Genomic DNA, 19976 nt, shown 5'->3' on the forward strand with positions numbered 1-19976 from the left:
TAATGTGATTCATGCTTCAAGAAAACAACCTGTGAAAAAGCTGTTACTCCCTTATAAACTAGCAAATTTTCCCTATTTTGAAATAGTACATGTAAACCTGCTGGCCTGATTCTTAAGTTATACTGTATACTGTGGTACACAATTATTGTCACATATTTACTTGTAAAAGTGATAGTTTTGATACTATGATGAAAAACCACCACGTATATTCAAACCTCATAAAACTTAAACGCGAATCCACTTACACTGTAAACTGTGATGAAGGTATCCTCCAGTACGACCATCCCCCTTCCACAGACTACAAATTCTGATCTGCTAACATTTTATCTGAAGTGATGCATTTCAACAATGGATTTTCACTGGTAACATACATCTCTGGGTAAGATCCTTCTGTGGAAAACTGTTCTAAGTAACCCCAAATGTTTTTTAACAGCCTGCACTCCTTTTCCACATCCTTAGCCAACTTAGAAGTATTTCCTCTTAACCTGTGGGAGCAAATTGTGTTACACACCTTAAGTATTTGTTACTCTTTTACAAAGATACCACTGGAATTTTTTTACCTTGGTAAAAATTCATAGATTCTAATTTTTATTAAAACTTTAGCAATTTGATCATGTCACTTACTAAAAACATTAAATACATTGCAACATTAGAGAAGTCTTGATTTTAAAACTGAGCAATCTCTTCCTCCACTAGATTTAGAATTTACTACGAAAATATCTTACTTTGTTACAGAACACAGTCAACTGTGTTAGACTTTATAACGGTCCAAACCTGTGCACCCTTTTGTCTTTGCCATGATGGATTTGTTATTCTTTTACAGTAGTGTCCCGATTTGTATCAATGGACATCACTGAAGGGATGAGTTCAAGTAGGCTTGTTTCAAAGGAACTCCTGTGGATCACAAACTACGAAGTATCTCCCAGCACGATGTTCAGTATAGCAGGAGGCTCTGAAATAGGATGTTTTTTCCATCTTCCAAAAAAAAGGATGTAAGTAAAGAGGATGCTTGTGCATAATGCAGTCTAGGTTGTTAAGAGCTCAGAGTCTCTGACACCCTTGAATTGTTCTTTACTAACAAAAAGGTCAAATGAAAGTCTGGCCAATGCCAGTAAAGACAACTTTGAATCACTTGCAGCCCTCTCACTGCAGGAGAGTGACAGCAGAAACAAAATGTTGACAACGCCCAAACATAGATCTTGGGATGTTCCTGTTCATACAGCCAACATTCGGTATTTCTGTACTGTTGGTTTACAGTTGGGGGGAAAATGTGTTAATATTATTCATCTTTTGTGTTGACTTATTTCTGAGTACCAGTTAAACCAAAGGGGGCCTTTTGATAAGTGATTTTAAGCTCTGGTTTATGCTAAAGCAGCTCCTTATTGCTCAGAAAGGACATATTATTTTATGATTCATGAAAACAAACTGATTTATGTTGCATCTTCCAGGGAAGATTTAACAATGTAAGTTCAATCCTGACCTGAATTTAATACTTAATGTTTCTTGTTTGACAGATTAAGGTGCTTAATCAAATTAAGAAAAAAACATAATACCCCAAAGTAGAGTTCTGTTGATGCTGAATTAAAGAACTGTTACCATGGAAAGCTTCAGTTCTGTTGTTTTTTATTCAGCTGAAACTAAGACTATTGTCAGAATTTAGGTTTGTGTCTTTTTCTGTCAGTATGTATAGCCCCTAAAGCCTAGTATTGAAAGTATCTTAAATGCCCTAATCAAACATTTATAATGTGAAACTTGGATGTTTTAAAAAAGCAACCTTGATTATACACTAATCTTAGTGTAACATACAAACATGTTTTAAAGTTCTTTAAAAAATATACTTAGGCAAGAAGTAGAGAATATGGATGAGCCCTGGAGTAATGGCTAGAAGGAATCAACAGAAGGACAGTCTGTATACAGATGTGTATACTTCAGGTATGATTTTTTGTTGTTGTTTTTTTTGGTTTATGCTCTTTCTACATGGTCTTTGTAGTGGTATAAGACACCAGCTATCAGTAAACAATGTTAATTCTTGTTAGGAAAAAAACAAAACAAAGGTGTATGACACAAGTGAAATGGGTCCCCACCAAACCAAACACCTTAACATTTCCACAAGTTTTAAAATTTGATTAAACTTTTTCCTGCTCCATGCATACTTTTACCACCATCAGTTATATCACATCCTAGTAGATTCCACTTCAGGTTGTACTTAGTGGTTTCTCAACTTCTTTGAAAATATTCTCACCTGTAGTTATTTCTTCTTTACTCAAACTCAGCACTGATTTCTCAAAAATAAAGAACAGCTGGCACTGATAACATCTGACTCATTAAGAGCCAAAGAAAAACATTCAAAATCATTTGTCTTGTTCCATAATTAACTGCTGATGTTGTGCCCCACTCTTTAAGCCAACTGTTCTCATCAGAAAGCTGTACACAAAGCTGAAGTTTTCTCTGGATACATTCTTTGGGCTACTGCGTTCAGACATGATACATAACTCACCATCAGTAAACAGCTTTGCTTGGCTAACAAATGGGCCACTTGTAAATATACTTTGGCTGCAGCCTTATTTTCGTGAAGAAATTATGCTGTGATGAGATACTCCATTTTAAAATTGCTAATTCTCCTGACTGTTGCTTTCCCATGAGTTGGGAATACTGTGATGAGGGCTTAGTCTAGTTATGTCAACATACGTTGTATTTTTTTAGCACAGTTATAGTGTCACAGTTTATTATAACTTGATAATATAATTCACACTCCAACGTGCCTTAAAAGCACACCAAAGTGCACTTTTCTTGTTTTGACATAGTGGGTATGAATTGGTAACATAAACAAATAATAAAATGTTGTGGTTCAGAGATATACATGGCACAGCTGCTGTCGGGTCATCATCTCCATCACTGATTTTGTAGCATACCAAGCAGAAACATGAAATGATGAGAATGCCATAGGCAGTTTCTGTAGCAGCTACTCAACTTTCCCATTGTAGTGCAAAGGTAGCCATAGACGGTACATAAATGTTGTGGCTGCAATCCAATAAAACTTTATTTATGGACACTAAACGCTGAATTTCATAATTTTCACATGTCAGGAGATGCTCTTTTTTCCCCCCAACCATTTAAAAACTGTAAAATCCATTCTCATGTCACTGGCCATACAAAATACAGGCAGCAGGCTGGTTTTGATTAGTAGGCCATAATTTGCTGATTCTTGCTCTAGATTTAACAGAATATGGTGAGTCCAGAATTAATGGCTTAGGAACATTTAAAAATGATCAAATATCTTTTATCCAAAAGCTAGGTTTAGTAAAGGTTATAATGTTCCTCTTTTAGAAGTTATAAAATATATTAGTTCTTGGAGACAGAAACCAAAACCAAAAAATTGATACAAACTCTGAAATTCAGCAACTACAAACTGAAATTCAGCCAACTACATGGCTATTCAGAAGGCAATCTTTATAAAAGATCAAAAGAAAAAGAAACCAATTAGATACCTGCTATAGTGTGTTGACTTTAAAAGAAGCCACAGTAAGTTATACCAAATGCATTTACTTTGTACATCTTTCAGAATAAATGGGGAGACAGAAGTCAAGTCTTAACAACTAGTTGAGGTATGCATAAAAAATAAGCCAACACTGTTGAAATGTAGAAGGCGCAGGTTGATTTTTTCAATTAAGAGATTAAAAATCAGCTAGTTAATGAAGTTACTGAAGTTACTGAGTTCTGTTCAGTTGCCCAAATTAAAAAAAAAAAGAAAGAAAGAAAACGACCCACAATAGCCCCCAAATATTTCTAAAACAAAATTACCAGTCATCAACATATAATAAGAAAACATTTCTGAAGCCTTTATTTACAAAAGCTTTAAAAACAAATAATCCCTCTGTTTCACAAATGTTTTGTTTAAAAAGGACCACCCAGTTACAGCATGGAAGTATCATGAATAAAGAATGTACAAGGGAAACAAACCAATGTGGCTAACATTTGGAGATTTGCTACTACTACTGATTGAAGTGCAGATAACACACATCATAACTTGTAGTCCATCATTTCAGGGCAGAGTTAATGATTACCGAAGTGTCTTCCTACACATGCTCTGATCTGGTCACATATTCTGCATGGCTAAATATTTCACAGTCTCTTTTGTCAATATATATAAAATAGATTGCAAAGATATACACAAAAAAATAAACAAGCATTACACTCCTCAGGTAATTTTATTAGCTACACTGTATATAGCTAATAAATTTAATATTTTTTGTATTTTGTTGTTTTGCACCAAATCTCTCCATTATTTATCTTTGTAGCAACTATGAAAGCACAAACTTTTTGTCTTCTAATTTAATCTGGTACAAACTGTACCTAAAGACTTGCAATCTTTGGGTTTTAATGAAATTGATTTGTGTAATCAACAAATCAAGAGCATCATTAAGTATGGCTATAAAGTCTTAAAAAATTAAAAATAAGGGTAAATAGCGATGGAATAAAAAGAAGCAGATCAAGGGAAGTGTGCTATCATAAAATAACTGCAGCTTCAACATGTTGGATACCAGTTTCTGGGCAGACACTAAACATCCAATCACAAAGGATTTTTCCTGAAGGGTGTAAAGCTGGTTTGAAAAATTCTTCAGTCACAGAGCAGCCTACACATGCCAATTAGAAACTGACAGACACTAGATGTGCTTGGGAGATTAAGTACTACGTACAGAAACAGCAGTTACTAAGCTCCTCAGTAGTTTTTTGTCTTTTTTTTTTGTAGTCTTGCTGAATCAACCATTTGCACAATGCATGTTCTATATTCTGTGGGTCAAAAGCAAGTAAATACTGTATAAAGTTGGCAGATGGTCATTTTTCCAGCTAAGAGCAAGAAAAGCCAAAACTGCTGATAAAACAGAGGATTTGAGTCAGAATCACTCTCTAAAGTGCAAAATTGATGGTCCACAATCTCAAATAGCTAAAACTCCTGCAGAATGGAAGGGAGACATGAAACAGGGAAATAAATTACAGTCAGTGCTAGTTAATTTAGGAAAGGGAAAAAACCAAGCTCAAGTAAGTAATGTTTATCAAAGTATTCAATATGATGTACTGAATAGCTTTCCCCACTCTGTGTCACACATGCCTACTAACAAGTATATTAAGGCCAGATTTAACCTGAATGCTTGTCTGTTTATTAAGATCTGAGATAGGAATGGTCACACTTAGTACTGAAAGGCAGAAAATAAAATGAGCTATGAAAGGAAAGAAAAGTCGTGTCTGTTGTTCACGGGATTCCGCCAGAGAGAAAACCTACATACCGGCGTGTGTGTAGCTCAGATAACAGTGAAAATAAAAGAACCATTTCGTGTCACGACTGCTTGTTGGCCTCCTCTTCGTACGCACTCCCTGTGCCATTCTGTACGTAGGACGAACCAGAACCAAGGCCGTACAAATGACCACAGTATTTGGCATCATCAATATGATCTTCAAAGAACATCTAAAAAGGAATTTTGGAAGAAAAACAAAAAAGATAATTTTAACCAAAAGGTACCACTGGTAATTTATATTTCAGCAACTGAAGTACTGACTGTTCATGAACTATAGTGACAGCTCTTTTCTGCAGTGCTCCTCTGAAGCCACACATTTAAATTAAACGTATAAGACTGACTTTCTCAAGAAGTACAGAGCTCAAAAGAAACCAAAGAAAAAGACTACCAAAAAAATGTATAAACACAACGCCTTTCCTATTAACACTCAGACCATTTTTATGAGAATTTGTAATGGAAAAATGGCAGGCATTTTTATTCCATTAATTTAATAATACTTAATCATGAGAATGAATAAAAATAGCCAATAATGGGCAGGGGAGGGGAAGTTTAGGTTTATAAGGAGCCTTGAGTCTATGTGCAAGGCTAAGTTGGCTGAAAACAATCAAACCCCAAACGTGTCTGGAAAGCAAACCCTGAACATTCAGATTAGGTTATTATCCTTAATAAAGCCAAGAAAAATAAAGATAACGAATTAGTAGCAGAGAATCCACCATTAATTGAACCCTTAAGGCATTTTTTAAATGCAAAACTGAAAACTCAGAAGGTTGTCTTAATTCTCTAATGAAGCACTGGGAAGAAGTAACAAAACAAAATATTTACTTGTCATGAACAGTCCAAATCACTTCTGAATCAATACCACTTGGCAAAATAGCTATATGCTTTCTATTGTATGTATTATTAACACATTTCTACAAAAAGTTTTAAATTCCCAGAAGTATTCTCAGTCATTTCTTTAATGTCTAAGAGGATATACTCAAAAGAATTCTACAGTGAATATTTTGCAAGAAGGAAAACTTTTTTGTAAGCAAAAAAGTCCGTTCTGTTTTGTTTCTGCACAATTGGCTTTCTTTTCTTTGCATTTAGCTACAGTGAAGTATACCTGTCACTTAACCTAAGAGTAGACCTGGGTTCATTAAATTTCATTCTTCCATACCTAACTTCTTTATATTTGAAGAACTTATCTCTGCCTTTTGCCACTTAAGGAGTGTCTGCCCAACATGATTTTTGATTTAACTATTTCAGATTTAACCCCTTTAGAATTCAAAACCTCTTTGTAAGAATCTACTAAAAAGCATGTAAATCTGTAAATCCTCAAAGAACTGAAGAATGGCAAGAGCAAACAGTATTTTCAGCAGCAGTTTAATACCTAAGAGAAGCCAATGCCAGGGGAAACTTAACATATGGATCCCTTGACTTGACAGAAGCAACACTGATGTGGCCAACAGCAAGTCCTCTGGAGTTCTCCCGTTAGTAATGTGTATGACCTTGGATAAAGGCTACCTGCATCTGGCCTCAGTTTCCTCACCTAAGAAATAATATGGTTGGACCTACATGACTTCTAAGGTAGTTTAAATTTTTTATTCTACGAAGAACTTATTTTTTTTCATTGCCTTCTGAACTACATTTCAAGATGACTTATAATGACTTTTGATTACTTTCATTCAAGTGTAGTGAGTATGACTTACATGGTACCTATAATCATATCTTCACTTAATATGTACTTATTGCCCCAAAACTTTTGCCATTAGATTTTAATGTTCTCAACCTAACAACCAACTGAGAAAAATGCACTGATGTCTTCATACTTCTCTCATTTTGAAAAAGGCCATTCCTGTGAGCAATGAGTCAGATCCTGCCTGATGTTGTGGTCCTATCCGTTCCAGCTCTAACTGTTCAGCAACTTCCTGTAAACCACCCTACAAGAAAGAAAAATTGCTTGTCAAAAGAAAGAAACATTGCAACACTCGAATTCACAAATTACATAACTTAGACAATGACCAAAATAGAAATGAACTTCAGTATGTAAAGATGGACCTTATGAAGATCAGCAAAAAACAGAGAATGTGAATTACTGATGTATTTATTGAATGTGGGAGATGTTTATAATTTAATAAAAAATGAGATCTTAATTGGGAAAATTTATCTTCATCATACTCTTTAAGGCGTGTGGCAGGCAAATAACTTCGCTGAAGATATGGGGGAAGCAGATCGTATATAAGGTAACAGGTACACAGGGTAACACCAAGTACATTCACAGTCCCTCTATCCACCCATCAATTATTATAAAACTGACTGCAGGCAGTTACTTTAAATTTTCTTAAGCTTCACATCAATCTATCTCTAAATAGTTTCATCTAAATAATTTGCACAAAACAAAGCTGTTATGATTAATCAAATCCATAAGAATTCACTAAGTGCTTAACTATGGTTTTGTTAGTTTAAAAAAGTTATAAGAATACAACTCCTTAGAAGGGTCTGCTAAACACCCCCCTATTTAAATATTGCTAGGATTAAAAAAAAGATAATGAGATTGAAAGGAAGAGAAAGAATACAAGAAAAGAAGGAGAGAGGGAGTGAGGGAAGTAGAATAAAGAGGGGGAAAATGGGAGGAGAGAAAGGAAAGAAACATCAGGACCAACGACAAAACACACACAAAGAAATTTCTCTAAATTGTTAAGGCCTCTACCAGCAAACTAGCCCTTCTCTACATCACAGCTTGAAACAGTGCTTTGCACAGCAGCTGCTTCAGGGCTAAAAATAGCACAAGGATTAGGTATCATTAGCAGCTGCTTAGGAGAGCAACAGAATAGAGCCATTCAGTACCACTGACTATAGGTCAAAAAGTACCTTTGTCATTAACCTAAATTTCAACACTGCCGGTAACTCGGGGCATATTCAGAATATCTAATATGCTTAGAAATTTTTCAACAACATACACATAATGAACAATAATTCGGTTCTCTGTTCCCCAAAACTGTCACTGTACAGACATGTCAATTTTAAAAAGCATTTCCACAGCCAGATTAAAACATTTATGCCTTGGATTCTCAGCACACAATACTTTCAGGGGGTATCCTTTATTTCTTAAAAATTTCCCTGGTTATATGCTATATCCTGTAATGAGGCAAGGAAACTCTGGACAAAAGACCACTCTCATGATTTTCAGTTCATCTGTCAAAAGCAAAGTTTCCTTATTCAACTCCAAAATTATTTCTTTCTGCATAAAAGTAAAACTCAAAGTTTTTACCATCTCCTAAAAGTATAACCTTCCTTGCACTTCTAAAAAGTTGGTGAGGAGAAAACTTGATCAACCTTGATGTAAGTTCTATGAAGCAACCACTTTACATAAATGTTTTTCTTGAATTACAGCTTAAACACAAACACACCAGAAAAAACAAAACCACTATATTCCTTAGGAGTCTGTACCCCCATAGTGAATTCATTCTAAGACTAAAGGAGCACTTTTCCTTAATAAAGACATTTTCTTTTCTTTTTGAAAGAGTTAATGTTCAGAAGTAACAAATCATTACACACATGGTAAGCAGTGTCAGAATGTAAGCTGCTGTCTAGACAGGACCTACCCAATTACTAGCACTTACTACTAACAAGCTGACATCTATGGGCCAGGGGAGGAAAAAAAACCCTTTTAGCTATGTAATTTACTCCTAGTAACATGACCCTATGACTAGACCCAAGGAAATAATCTCTCACGAAGGTAAGCTGAAGGGGAAACTCTTTTTGCTACACGACTGACTGTATCTGCACATTGCTGGCCACTTCAGACTTTATCTTGCGTGGAAAGATGTGCGTGTTGCAAGAGAGTGAGAACTTGCACTTCTGTGCCTGAGAGGCTCAGATTCTGTGCTAGTTTATGTTCAATCTGGCAAGCAATGACAAAAATCTGATCTTTTGTTTAAATCCTGTTGAAAATTTATTCTGCCAGTATATACTGAAGCTCTGAAAAAGGATTTCCTATAAATTATTTATGCAAAAAAGGAATCAAATGATCAGATAATGTAACTGCATTTAACATAAAACTTAAAAATAGGGTTTAAATCAGCATCCCAACCCAGCACCTTATAAGTCAGTCACCCATTCTGAATACCGTGCTGATTACAGATAAAGCCATTCAAAGCCTTACTTTGAGATTTTTGCAGCTCTTCATGAGGTACTTCACATCATAAATGACAGGAAAAAACAATCGAAGGATCTCAAAAAAGTCAAGTTCCTCTTCAGGCAAGTTAGAATTGGTCAGGATTTTGATTAAGTAGCCAAAGTCATAACCACTACAAAAGGGTTAAAGAATAAAGAAGAGGGACCATAAATACCACAGAAATGAAAAGATATTTTTTTCTGATACAACTTTTAAGTGAGTCACACTGTAGGCAGAAAAAAAAGAATGAACCAGAAAAAAGTACACAGAAGAAAAGAGAAAATAAACATGTTTACAATTATAATGGGAAAATGCCATCTTTTACAGACAGTGTCATTTCATCATTCAGGGATACCAATATACAGAGATCTCTACTACCCTCCTAAGCGTGTAGTCACTAAACTACTATTTTGCTAATCCTTGAATAGAGAACTCTCTAAAGAGTATCAAACTGTCCATAGCAGATATCTCAAAAAATAAAGATGAAAGGAAACTTGGCAAAAATGTCAAATGATGCAGGAAAACTGGCATTCACAAGGCAAAAATAATGCAAATTTTCCCATCATTTACATAACAAGGTCATTCACTTCAAAAACCCAAACAGTTAATTCCCTAACAAAGTATCTTCACTTCCCGTAAGTGATTTTATTAATAATACTCTCTTCCCTCAAAATTTTGTTCCTGTCTCAATCCCCAAGAGATACTAATGGTAATGTTGAACCTTGAAGCGAAGGTAGTAAAGGCTGAGAACTAGTATCTAGAAAATAAAAAACCAACTCCCACACTCTCAAATCAACACCTCCTCTCCCTACTGTTTGGCTTTTCCACAGCTTTATATCAATACCTCTCTACGCTCCCGTGCCACAATCACACCCCCTTCTTTTCCCTGTCTACCTTTCCTTTAAGGACCTCCCACAGGATGCCTTCCCTCAAGAGCTCAGCTCCCACAGATTTCTCAGACAAGCTGTTTTCTTGTACTTCCCTTTAAAGGCCATGTATTGTTTTCTCCACATGTTTAAAGGGTAGGTGTCACATCTTCAAATTTTTTTTTCCTTATGGCACATAGTTGGGACACAAATATTTGATGAGAGATGCTATTTAACATATCTTTCAAGGGGAGATTACGAATAAAATTTCTATTCAATGTTTAGAATTTTACTTCTTACTTTAAAAAGAGAAAAAAATGTTTTTACATTGAAGACCATTAAGGAATATCAAGGAATAAACAATAAACAGCAGAAACCTTTAAATTTCTGGTAGCTAACAAGGAAGTAACTAACTTTGCTGTCTACCTAAAATATGTCAATATATTTGCTTAGCATCAATACTAGTAAAAGGAAGATCATATTAGAGTTTAGGATTTATAAAGTTCTTCAACTAGTCTTTATCTACTAGAAATAGATTAGAATATGAAGAAAATATTTAATGACATTTAGTAGAATAAAATCTTAACATATCTTGACAAATACTCAAATATATCAGAGTCTAATCCAGACTCTAAACTATAAGAAGACATGACCCCTTTCTGTTTTTGTTCATCTTATCCTAGTACCTAGCACATGGTATTTGCTCAGGGTATTTTTTGAAAGAAAGAACCTGTCATACATAGTAATAAAAAACAGGACTATGCTTTCCAGTTCTTTTGTATCTTCATGACCAGGAAAGTAAAAAAAAGAGCTCAAAAAACATTCCTGAAATTACCAGAGACTTAAGCCTCATCTCCTGAGGTATAGGCTCAAATGGAGAATAGAGAAAAAAGATGATAGGTGGAAATTAGTATGTTCAATACTCCAACTCAAAAATTACTGCTTAGTACTGCCTTGAAGCTGACAATATGAACAGTCCTTCACTATTCTCATTCATTATACAGGCCAGCATTGGAAATTCTAAAGCATGCAGAAACTCTTATTTTTTTTTTAAATGTGTGAAGTGGACCAAGTATAAGAACATTAATGCAAAATGCAGTGCTTTTTAAAAAGATAACAAGAGGCCAAATAAACTTCCCAAGGTCACTGTTAGTCCCTGGGCTGCCAATTTAATTTAGTTTACTTCGGAAAATTCTTTCTCTTACCTAAAAGTCTATATTTACAAAATGGAATTAATTTCCTTTCCAGAAATTCTCTTCAACAATCTGGTTTTATTTTATGATAAGAATTTAAAACTACCACTTATTGAGAATATACTGTGTGTAAAGCACTTTACTAGATGCTTTAAATATGTTATTATCGACCATTAAAACAATTCTGTAAGATAATTCTTCTAAGTGATTTCTTCCTGACACTCTATTAAAAAAAAACATTAAAATCCACCACAGAGACCCACCCCTAGCTTTCTTTGCCATTTTTTTTTCCATAGCACTTAATCACCATCTAACAAACCACAATATACATCTCATCATTTTAAAAAATTGTCTGCCTACTCCCACCAGAATGTAAACTCCATGAAATGAAAGACTTTACTCTATTTTGTTCGTAGCTTAATGCCTAGAATCTTACCACAGTGCTTGGCATATGGTAGATAATAAATAACTTTTTTAAAAAATGAATAAACGTTTTCATTCTAAGGCTTAGAAATGTTAAATAACCCTAGGTAACACAGATTCCAAATGGCACTGCTGGATTTAAACCAAGGTCTATTTTTCCAGCCTGTACTCTTTCCACATGCAATACTGTCTCTTAGTCTAAAATGGATCCCATATCATTAAATTCATCTTTAAGTAGACCAACATTAGCCTGTGAAGAGTTAGGAGATTGCTATATGGCAGCCAATTTTTTGTAACTAAGCCTGAAATTGCTGACACAGTGACCCAAGTGAAGTGTGAAGCAGCCAGGAAATGGTAACACAAATGCCATTTTCAGTGTAATCTTTTTACCTATGAAATGATAACCATTTGACCCCTTCACAGAGGACTACTCCTGATGTCATAAGAAGTTCTGCAAAGTACTGGGTCTCAATTCCTTCCTCCTCATGTTTTTTAAACTGGATACCAGATGTTGTTAGTAGCTCTATAGAGTCTTGGGCATACATGTCCTCCCTGGCAGAAGAAAAAGAAAGACAACATTCAAAAGTGCCATACTTCAAACTGTTTTTCTCCCACTTATATCTACAACTACAGCGCCAGAAATATCAAGAGAGAGAATGGGCTTGGGTCCATTTATTCCAATGCTTCACATATATGGAAGGAAAATACAACTTAAATACACAGGTCATTTAGTATTTTAGAAAAATGTTCATATAGTAAATAATCATTCACAACAGTCCAATGGTGAGATTTTCATCTTTACTATCAATTTCATTAGCCTTTCACAAGTTAAGTAAATTTAGCTGGGTTTGAAACAAAGGGTCTTCTTCTCACCAGCAGCTACCACCACAAAGTAAGAGATGTGTTCTTATTGGGGGCTTTCGGTCTCAGCAGCCCGTTTAATGCTGCCAAATGGAGCTGCAGCCCCGGGCGTGAAGGCCTGTGTCTATCTCCCGGGCTCTCAGCAGGAAAGAGACTTAGTAGAAAACATCTGCTGTGGCTGAGTTAAACCACATTCCGTCTTAAAGAAAAAGGAGACGCCTCCTCTCACTACTGATGAGCCTTTCAAATAGCTCTGATAGGCAGTAAACTGTTTAAAATGAAGGGCTCTGCTAGAATAGCATTAATTTCTTCTTCTAACAACCTTACTCCTAGAAGATTACCTCCCAAAAATCAAGCCAGGAAATCTAAATATAAAACCAATCTTTCAAGATTTTACTTAAGCCAAAAAGAAAGCCATCTCTAATTTGTAAGCACAAACACACAGGTATCCAAAACATTATATTAAATCAAAAAAGTGATCAAAATGGAAGTATGTTTCTGAGAATAAATGAAAAGTATTTCATGCATTGCCCACTGGATGCTTCCTTTTATTTACTTTTAAAATTGTGAGAATACTGGTTTTTACCACTTAGCAAAAGAAAATTCTATAAAAGCTTTACTAAAACAAAACCAAAAGGAACATTACACTTAGGCCAAAAAGTATCCTTATGGTCTACTCTCTGGAAATCAATTTACTATTAAATGTCTTTGAAAAATAACAAAACTAGCAACTGAAATATTTAAAAACAGAGGAACCACAACGATCACTGTCAAACTTCCCTGGAAAATCCTTGTTACAGAAGGGGACTGAATAAGTCCACGTTTTTTCATTACACAACAGGTATTATTGTCCTTATTATACTAAAATATGTACCTTGAACAAGTAGAATCTCACTCATCATGCCCCAGTGCTAAGAGACACGCTTTAGCAACTATAACCAACCAAAGGCATCCAGATTCTTTCCAGGCACACGTTATTCTGGGCCATATGTTCACTTTACTTTTATTTTAGTTTATTATCTCGCTCTCAATCAGAACTTAAGCTTGAAGAGGGCAATGATTTTTGTCTGTTTTGTTCAATGTTGTATCACCAAGGAGTACTGCACTATTGAAATCAGTATTTCCCAAACCTGCCCGATGATAACAATCACTCAGAGAACTCAGCAACAATATGGATTCCCAAGTCCCACACCTGGACCTACTGGATCACAACCTCCAGGAGACAGACCTGGATGAGTACCTCTGGTGTTTTATGATCAAGTATCAAATTATACTTTAATTTTCATGTACATATCAACTCCAAATTCAGTTTAGAGCAAATTCCCAAACATTGGACTTTGGCAATAGAAAGCAGACAGAACAGTTATAGGAACACTAAGTTAAATGACTATGACCAACTTTCCTCAACATTATGTCCCTGGGGCTTAGCACAGCTGCTGACACATTCATTCTAGGCACTCAATAAAAAAGTCAATTTTCATCTTTCTTCAAAATATCCAAGATTCATGGTGCTCTTTCTCCACATTAGGTAGAACTGGTTTTATCTTCCAACTGACCCTTTCTACTTAAATAATATTCTTCACTGTATCCTTAAACATCTCTTAAGATATTAACATTAGTATGAATGGTAGCAAAACTACAGTAGCCCTCTCTGTATAAGAAAAAAACGTCTTTCAGAGATTGTCAACTTTACCAAAACTGAGACACTTAATGGTCACCTACTCACGTAATGCGATCACAGCAGTATCTTAGTAAAGACCAATGTTCTAACGATCAGCTTGGAAAAAAGGTAACATGGAACAAATGAAACGGTAAAGAACTGATTTTAAAAAGGGTTATCTTTTGGGAAAAGGATAAAAGGGAATTTTCGGAACTAAAGTACTTATAAATGGTTATTATCAGTTTTAATAGAGATGAGTACCTTTCACCCTCTACCAAGTTCTGGAGTGTATATTATTAAATTCAACAGAGTAAAAACAAAGAGTCAGGCTAAACATAATGCAATTAGAAGCCATACTATTGCACCATTGACAACACTACCCTCTGAATTCATCAGCCCTGCTTTTCTTTAGATCTTATATGCTAAGTATCACATTACAGAGAATGGAGGTTCTTACGTGGCACTACCATTAATTGTCCTACAGCTTCTTTTACAATTTTCCAAATCGGATGTTAGATCATATGAAACAATCAGAGGCTGTCAAACAGAAGGACAGTGCAGTACAGTAATATACTCAAAATGTATTAAACATCTCCCCATCTTACAGTTTGTAAACAATCTGCCCTTACCCCCAAACACTGGAAACTTCCCTAAGCTATCAAGACTACTCGTACCAATGATATAGAAGTATTGTGAGTAAAGAAACTGGGTTTTGACCCAGGGCTTGAGTTAGAATTCAGATTCTGAATTGTTTGTAAAAGAAACACCAGGCTCAAAGATACTATTACTTCTCCCATAGATAACTTACAAAAGGTTTTGTGGACTGACCTGAGAATATAAACATTATATAATATTGATTTAAAAGGAAAATGCACCCAAGTTTCCAAGAACTATCTTACCACCTGTGACGTGTTATCTACTCATACACTGGAATATGACCGTAATAAAAATCTCTTCACAAGAAGGATAACTATTACAACAAAAACATATATATTTCAAATTGCACTCAAAGTTTGAAAGCAAAATTAATGTTGTAAGATTATTTTTTTCTATCAAGAAGTATTTTCAATACCCAGTTTTCCAAATTTCAAAATAGTGGCAGTCATACTTTTCAAATAACATCTCTAAAACTCAAAGTATTTGCATTTAAGTCTTCTTTATCCTAATTTTTTTGTCCCATGATAAAAAGAAATGTAAACTTTTGAAATTTTAGGTTTTAAATATTTCCAGGATAATGACATCAAATTCAGTTAGAATTTCATTTGTCATACTTGAGGGAAATGAATTCCTAAAATTAAACTAAAAAAAAAAGTTTGGGTTAGATTTATTCCCCACTTACGTCAAATTAAATTTAAAATTAAACTGCCAAGTTGAAGTTCCCGGAGGGTACTCTCCTTGCTCATTCATAAAGGTCAGCCCTAGCTGAATTATCTTCAACAAGTCCACGTTACACCGCAGCAGCTGGTACTGATAGTCAGCGTTGCTCCTGAATTCTCCAATGGGCCTTGCAACCACACCTGGAAACTCGGTGTCCTGTAAAATAGTTTTAAGGTTCATTATTTACTAAATGGTCGAAACCACAATCCACAAATTCCTAGAATAAATAATTAATTTGGGGTACAAGTCGAAGAATCCTGTTATAGGTGATATTCTACACAATTCACGGTCAATTGCAAAGTACCTTTTAACTAGGAAGAGCATTAGTTTTTAGAACCATAAAATAAAACTCTGCAAACTTAATGACTTCTTCTTACTTTAAATATCATATTAGCAAAAAACTACTATGTATTAGATACACATAATAATGCAACTGAGTACTCTATTCCCAAGGAAGGGGGAAAAAGTCACAAATTCATGTTTCTCAACAGGTGTGTGAAACTATGCTCACTGTATTCTAATGTTAAAACCAATGAAGAACTGGTTAAAAAGAATGGAAAATGCACCATACTTTCCGATTGCTTTTCTGAAGTAAGGTTTATCTAAACACCAAAACCCTCCTAATTTCTTGGGCTAAAACAGTACCCTCTCTACAGTCCAGAGAAAGCACATCCTTAAAAACTGCTAAAAACTGCATGCCACCACTCATTCCTGTAGAATGTTAAGCACATCTCTAATGTTGTCACTCCTTATCATCTGAGAAAGAAATGATCACTATGAATTCCTACTAGAAAAAAATAATTTCATTCTAATTGTAAGTACATCTATTAAATAGGACATTATCTATGTACACTCAAATATTCATATTTTAACCAATCAACCTGCCCCTCCCAAAAAAAGAGTATAAATTCATTTGTATTAAATATACTAAGAAAATAGTATATCAGTTTAGTATTAAAGTTCAAATTAGGAAACTAAGAACAAAACCTAAATACCAACTCATATGAAGCAGTAAAGAAATTAAAATTTTTCTAAATTCAGTCCAACTCAACAACCGCTTTATTGGATGCTATGTGTTATGCTAGGTGTCGGGGAAGAAAGGATGATTAAGACACTAATCTCTTACTTCTCGAAGCTAATAATCTAGAAAACAGTAGAGAAGCCAAAACACAATAGTAAAGAAGCAAAATAATTAACTGAGTAGACAAGCTAGGCAGATTGAACAGTATATGCAAAAGTAGAAATGCTTAACAGTACTGTGTGTCCATGGAACTCCACTGGTAATTAAAAAACAAACAAAAACTGCAGATCAACAATGCTTCACTGGGAGATGTGAATTTTTTTGTTTGAGAAAGACATTCAGGAGTTCCATCTGGTATTAATATTAGGCCTTAATGTTGCTAGGAGCAGACCTGGCACTCACAGCTAGGTCCTAGCATTCTTCTGCTGAATATAAACAGTTTCACACTATAACATCAGACAAGGCCAGTCTGTAATCATGACTGAACATAAGCAAAAACACAGACATTTGTCCAAACCACAAAAATGACCAAACATCTTTCTATCTTGGCTGAGTGACTGTTGCTTCTTTATAGCTTTAGCCTCACTCCAGTCTTCTCTCATTCTAGTTGAGACTCAGTAAGATACCCTATCATGGAATTACCCGAGCTTACTAACAGCATCCAGTTCAGAGCAAAGCCCTGCTTCCTTACTCCTTTCCTAAAACCACCTGCCACAAGCCCAAATCCTAAAAGTCCTAACACTCTCTTATTCAAATGCCCCCCATGGTTCTAAGAATGCATTTTCCCTCAGTGCAATGAGTAAGAAACCCAACTTGTCATATTGCAGGTGTGTTCTTGGTGGTCTTTAGTTGGAGGTCATTGACAAAATTCTCTTTTTATAATTAATCACTAAAAAAAATGAGCCAGAAGGGTTGAATTCAAGATGTTTAAAATCCCCTTTCCTCTTTCATAAAAAGCATTTTAAGGATTTTGCTCATAGTCATACCATAGCAACGTAATTATATTTTCGGATAACTTGACGAATTTTCTTCATCTCTTCATCCAGGTTGCAAGCCCAAACTTCACAAATTCTTTGGCTATGATCTACAGTTGCTGCTGGCATAGTGAGGGCACAAGGAGTCTAGCTGCCAAGCATCAAAATGTTATACTTGATTGAAGATTTGTTTCATAAAATACTTTATCCTTTATTTATGTACCTGTCAAAATAAGAACCAGCTATATGAGGAATCTGAATCACAGAATAATTGAGTTGACAGAAACCTAAGAGATTATCTATTCACAGTCCTTGCTTTATAAGAAAATCAAAGTTTAGAAAGTGACTTGTCTAAAGTCACACAGCTAATCAGTAGGATAAAAAGGACTACAACACAGGTTTCCTGGTTCTAATATGTTATGTAAAAACAGTGTTTTTTGTGTACATACTAATCATTTTTAAAATTTTTTCATTACTTAAAAATTGCTCTGAATTCAACTCACTCTCTGAATTAAACTTTATAAAGACATCCCTTTCCAGAAAAAAAAAGGAAAAGTGACATGCTGATATACATGTGAAAAGATCAGATCAGATGTTACTAGGGCAAAGATAGTATTTGCTTTTATTCCTCATTAACTGAACATTCAAAGTCTGATTTAACTACAAAATCTACTGGAATTTATTCAAGTCAGATTGGAGGGGCCAAAAGTAAACCAATTAAAAAAAAAAAGTTATTTCTGAGCAATAAATAACAGCCACAGAAACTGTTTCCATGTCTGTAACTGTGGATGGAGAAAGAAAGCAAGCAATAGAGGGTCTGCATTTCAAATTGTTTCTAATTTCCTAAAAACCAGAGCATTTTCCCTGGTTACCAAACACACATGTCACGTTTCTGGTCCCTAAACACAGGTTTCATGGTATATAATGATAACAGTACAGACCAACATTTTGATTCTTGAGCAGGGAAATTCCAGATGCGCTTTCATTTTTCACACAACTTTGAAAAAATTCATAACATAAAGTGTAAAAAAGGGAATTATGACCTCCCCTTCTAAGCTCTGCAGTCACAAATGTAACCTCGAGTGCTCTAAGAACAGAAACCAAAGATCCAGGGGCCCCTTCCTTTATAACCCTCTTCGCTAAACACACACACACAGTGGAAAGATCCAGGGCCCCTTCCTTTATAAGCCTCTTCGCTAAACACAAACACACATACACACACAGCGGAAAGACCCTGTAGTTGAACATTGCTTTCCTCCACCTCTCTCTACTACAGTTCCAGAAGCCCCGAAGAGGCATCAGAGGCCTTCTCATTACTGGAGGTAGCATCTCCGAACAGCGGGTTCCCAACGCGAGGACAGTACAGACACACTCAAGTCACAGATAACTCTCTTCCCTGGCAGAGAGCCAGAGAGAAGGTGCTGATAACCATTGACCGGAGCCGGATGGACTCCCAAGCACCGCATACGAGAAGCTAAGGATCTAGGCCATCGCCCTCCACTCCCAATTTCCGCCCCACAGCATCGAAGCCCCAGGTACAAAGCCTTCGCGTCATCACTCCGCGCCACCCCCTTGACATACCCCCCAGCCCCAGTTACCCTCCCCCCTCCACCCGCCGCCCAGCCCCTTCCTTCGCCAGCCGCGCTCCAGCTGGCGCCATCGCGCACCCGCTTAGGTTCGTCATTCCCGCCCCCTTCCTACTTCTCCAACCCGCCCCTCCCCCCGCAAGTCTGTGGCAAGATCTACTTGTGTCGCTGAGCTCGCGCTCCTCCTCCTCCTCCTCGCCATAGAGACAGCACCCAGCGGCGGCGGCGGGTGCCCCATAGACACCTCTCGCCCGGCAAGGGGGAAAGGGGAGCCGGAGCTGCGCCGCACCGCGCTGCGCCGTCGCTTCTCGCACGTCCGGGCGGGGGCGCCAGATGATGACGCGACACGCAGAGAGGGCGGGGCACGCAGGTGACGGAAGCTGGGGTGGTGGAGAGCTGGGCGGTCAGGCGTCCTGACTGGCTGGTTGGGGCGTCAGGGCCGTGAAGGTAGGACTGCCGGTCCCGGGCGGCGAGTTTCCTGTCTCCAGCTGTCCGCAGTCAGAGCATGCCCGCCTGACCCCGAGGACCCCCGGTCGGGATTGCTTAGAGAAGACGCGGCTCCCCA

At 36.4% G+C, this 19976-nt stretch overlaps 2 protein-coding genes across 2 annotated transcripts; one reads left to right on the forward strand and one right to left on the reverse strand.

Moving 5' to 3' along the window:
- Window positions 1-254: 254 nt before the first annotated feature.
- On the forward strand, window positions 255-7214 carry LOC309651649 (uncharacterized protein). The gene is made up of 4 exons (XM_082444548.1): window positions 255-992; window positions 1086-1232; window positions 1843-1932; window positions 7122-7214. The coding sequence occupies exons 1-3, from the start codon at window positions 844-846 to the stop codon at window positions 1883-1885; spliced, it is 339 nt and encodes a 112-aa protein (XP_082300674.1). The 5' UTR covers window positions 255-843; the 3' UTR covers window positions 1886-1932; window positions 7122-7214.
- Window positions 3816-19709, reverse strand: CNOT7 (CCR4-NOT transcription complex subunit 7). The gene is made up of 7 exons (XM_082444541.1): window positions 19572-19709; window positions 17838-18048; window positions 15793-15986; window positions 12323-12484; window positions 9439-9583; window positions 7103-7213; window positions 3816-5464 (listed from the first exon to the last, which is right to left on the reverse strand). The coding sequence occupies exons 2-7, from the start codon at window positions 17952-17954 to the stop codon at window positions 5336-5338; spliced, it is 858 nt and encodes a 285-aa protein (XP_082300667.1). The 5' UTR covers window positions 17955-18048; window positions 19572-19709; the 3' UTR covers window positions 3816-5335.
- Window positions 19710-19976: the final 267 nt, after the last annotated feature.

The sequence above is a fragment of the Balaenoptera physalus genome (genome assembly GCF_965194825.1).
Source record: "Balaenoptera physalus genome assembly, chromosome: 21".
NCBI lineage: Eukaryota > Metazoa > Chordata > Mammalia > Artiodactyla > Balaenopteridae > Balaenoptera > Balaenoptera physalus.

Bases quoted from the DNA above. Each gene is read 5' to 3' on its own strand.
- LOC309651649 (XM_082444548.1), top strand. From the start codon at position 844: ATGGACATCACTGAAGGGATGAGTTCAAGTAGGCTTGTTTCAAAGGAA. The intron at 993-1,085 runs GTAAGTAAAGAG...ACTAACAAAAAG, and splicing joins CATCTTCCAAAAAAAAGGAT to GTCAAATGAAAGTCTGGCCA. The intron at 1,233-1,842 runs GTATTTCTGTAC...AAATATACTTAG, and splicing joins GTTCATACAGCCAACATTCG to GCAAGAAGTAGAGAATATGG.
- CNOT7 (XM_082444541.1), bottom strand. From the start codon at position 17,954: ATGCCAGCAGCAACTGTAGATCATAGCCAAAGAATTTGTGAAGTTTGG. The intron at 12,485-15,792 runs GTAAGTGGGGAA...TTCTTCTGCCAG, and splicing joins AATTTTAAATTTAATTTGAC to GGAGGACATGTATGCCCAAG. The intron at 7,214-9,438 runs GTAAGGCTTTGA...TCTTTCTTGTAG, and splicing joins AGAGCTGCAAAAATCTCAAA to GGTGGTTTACAGGAAGTTGC.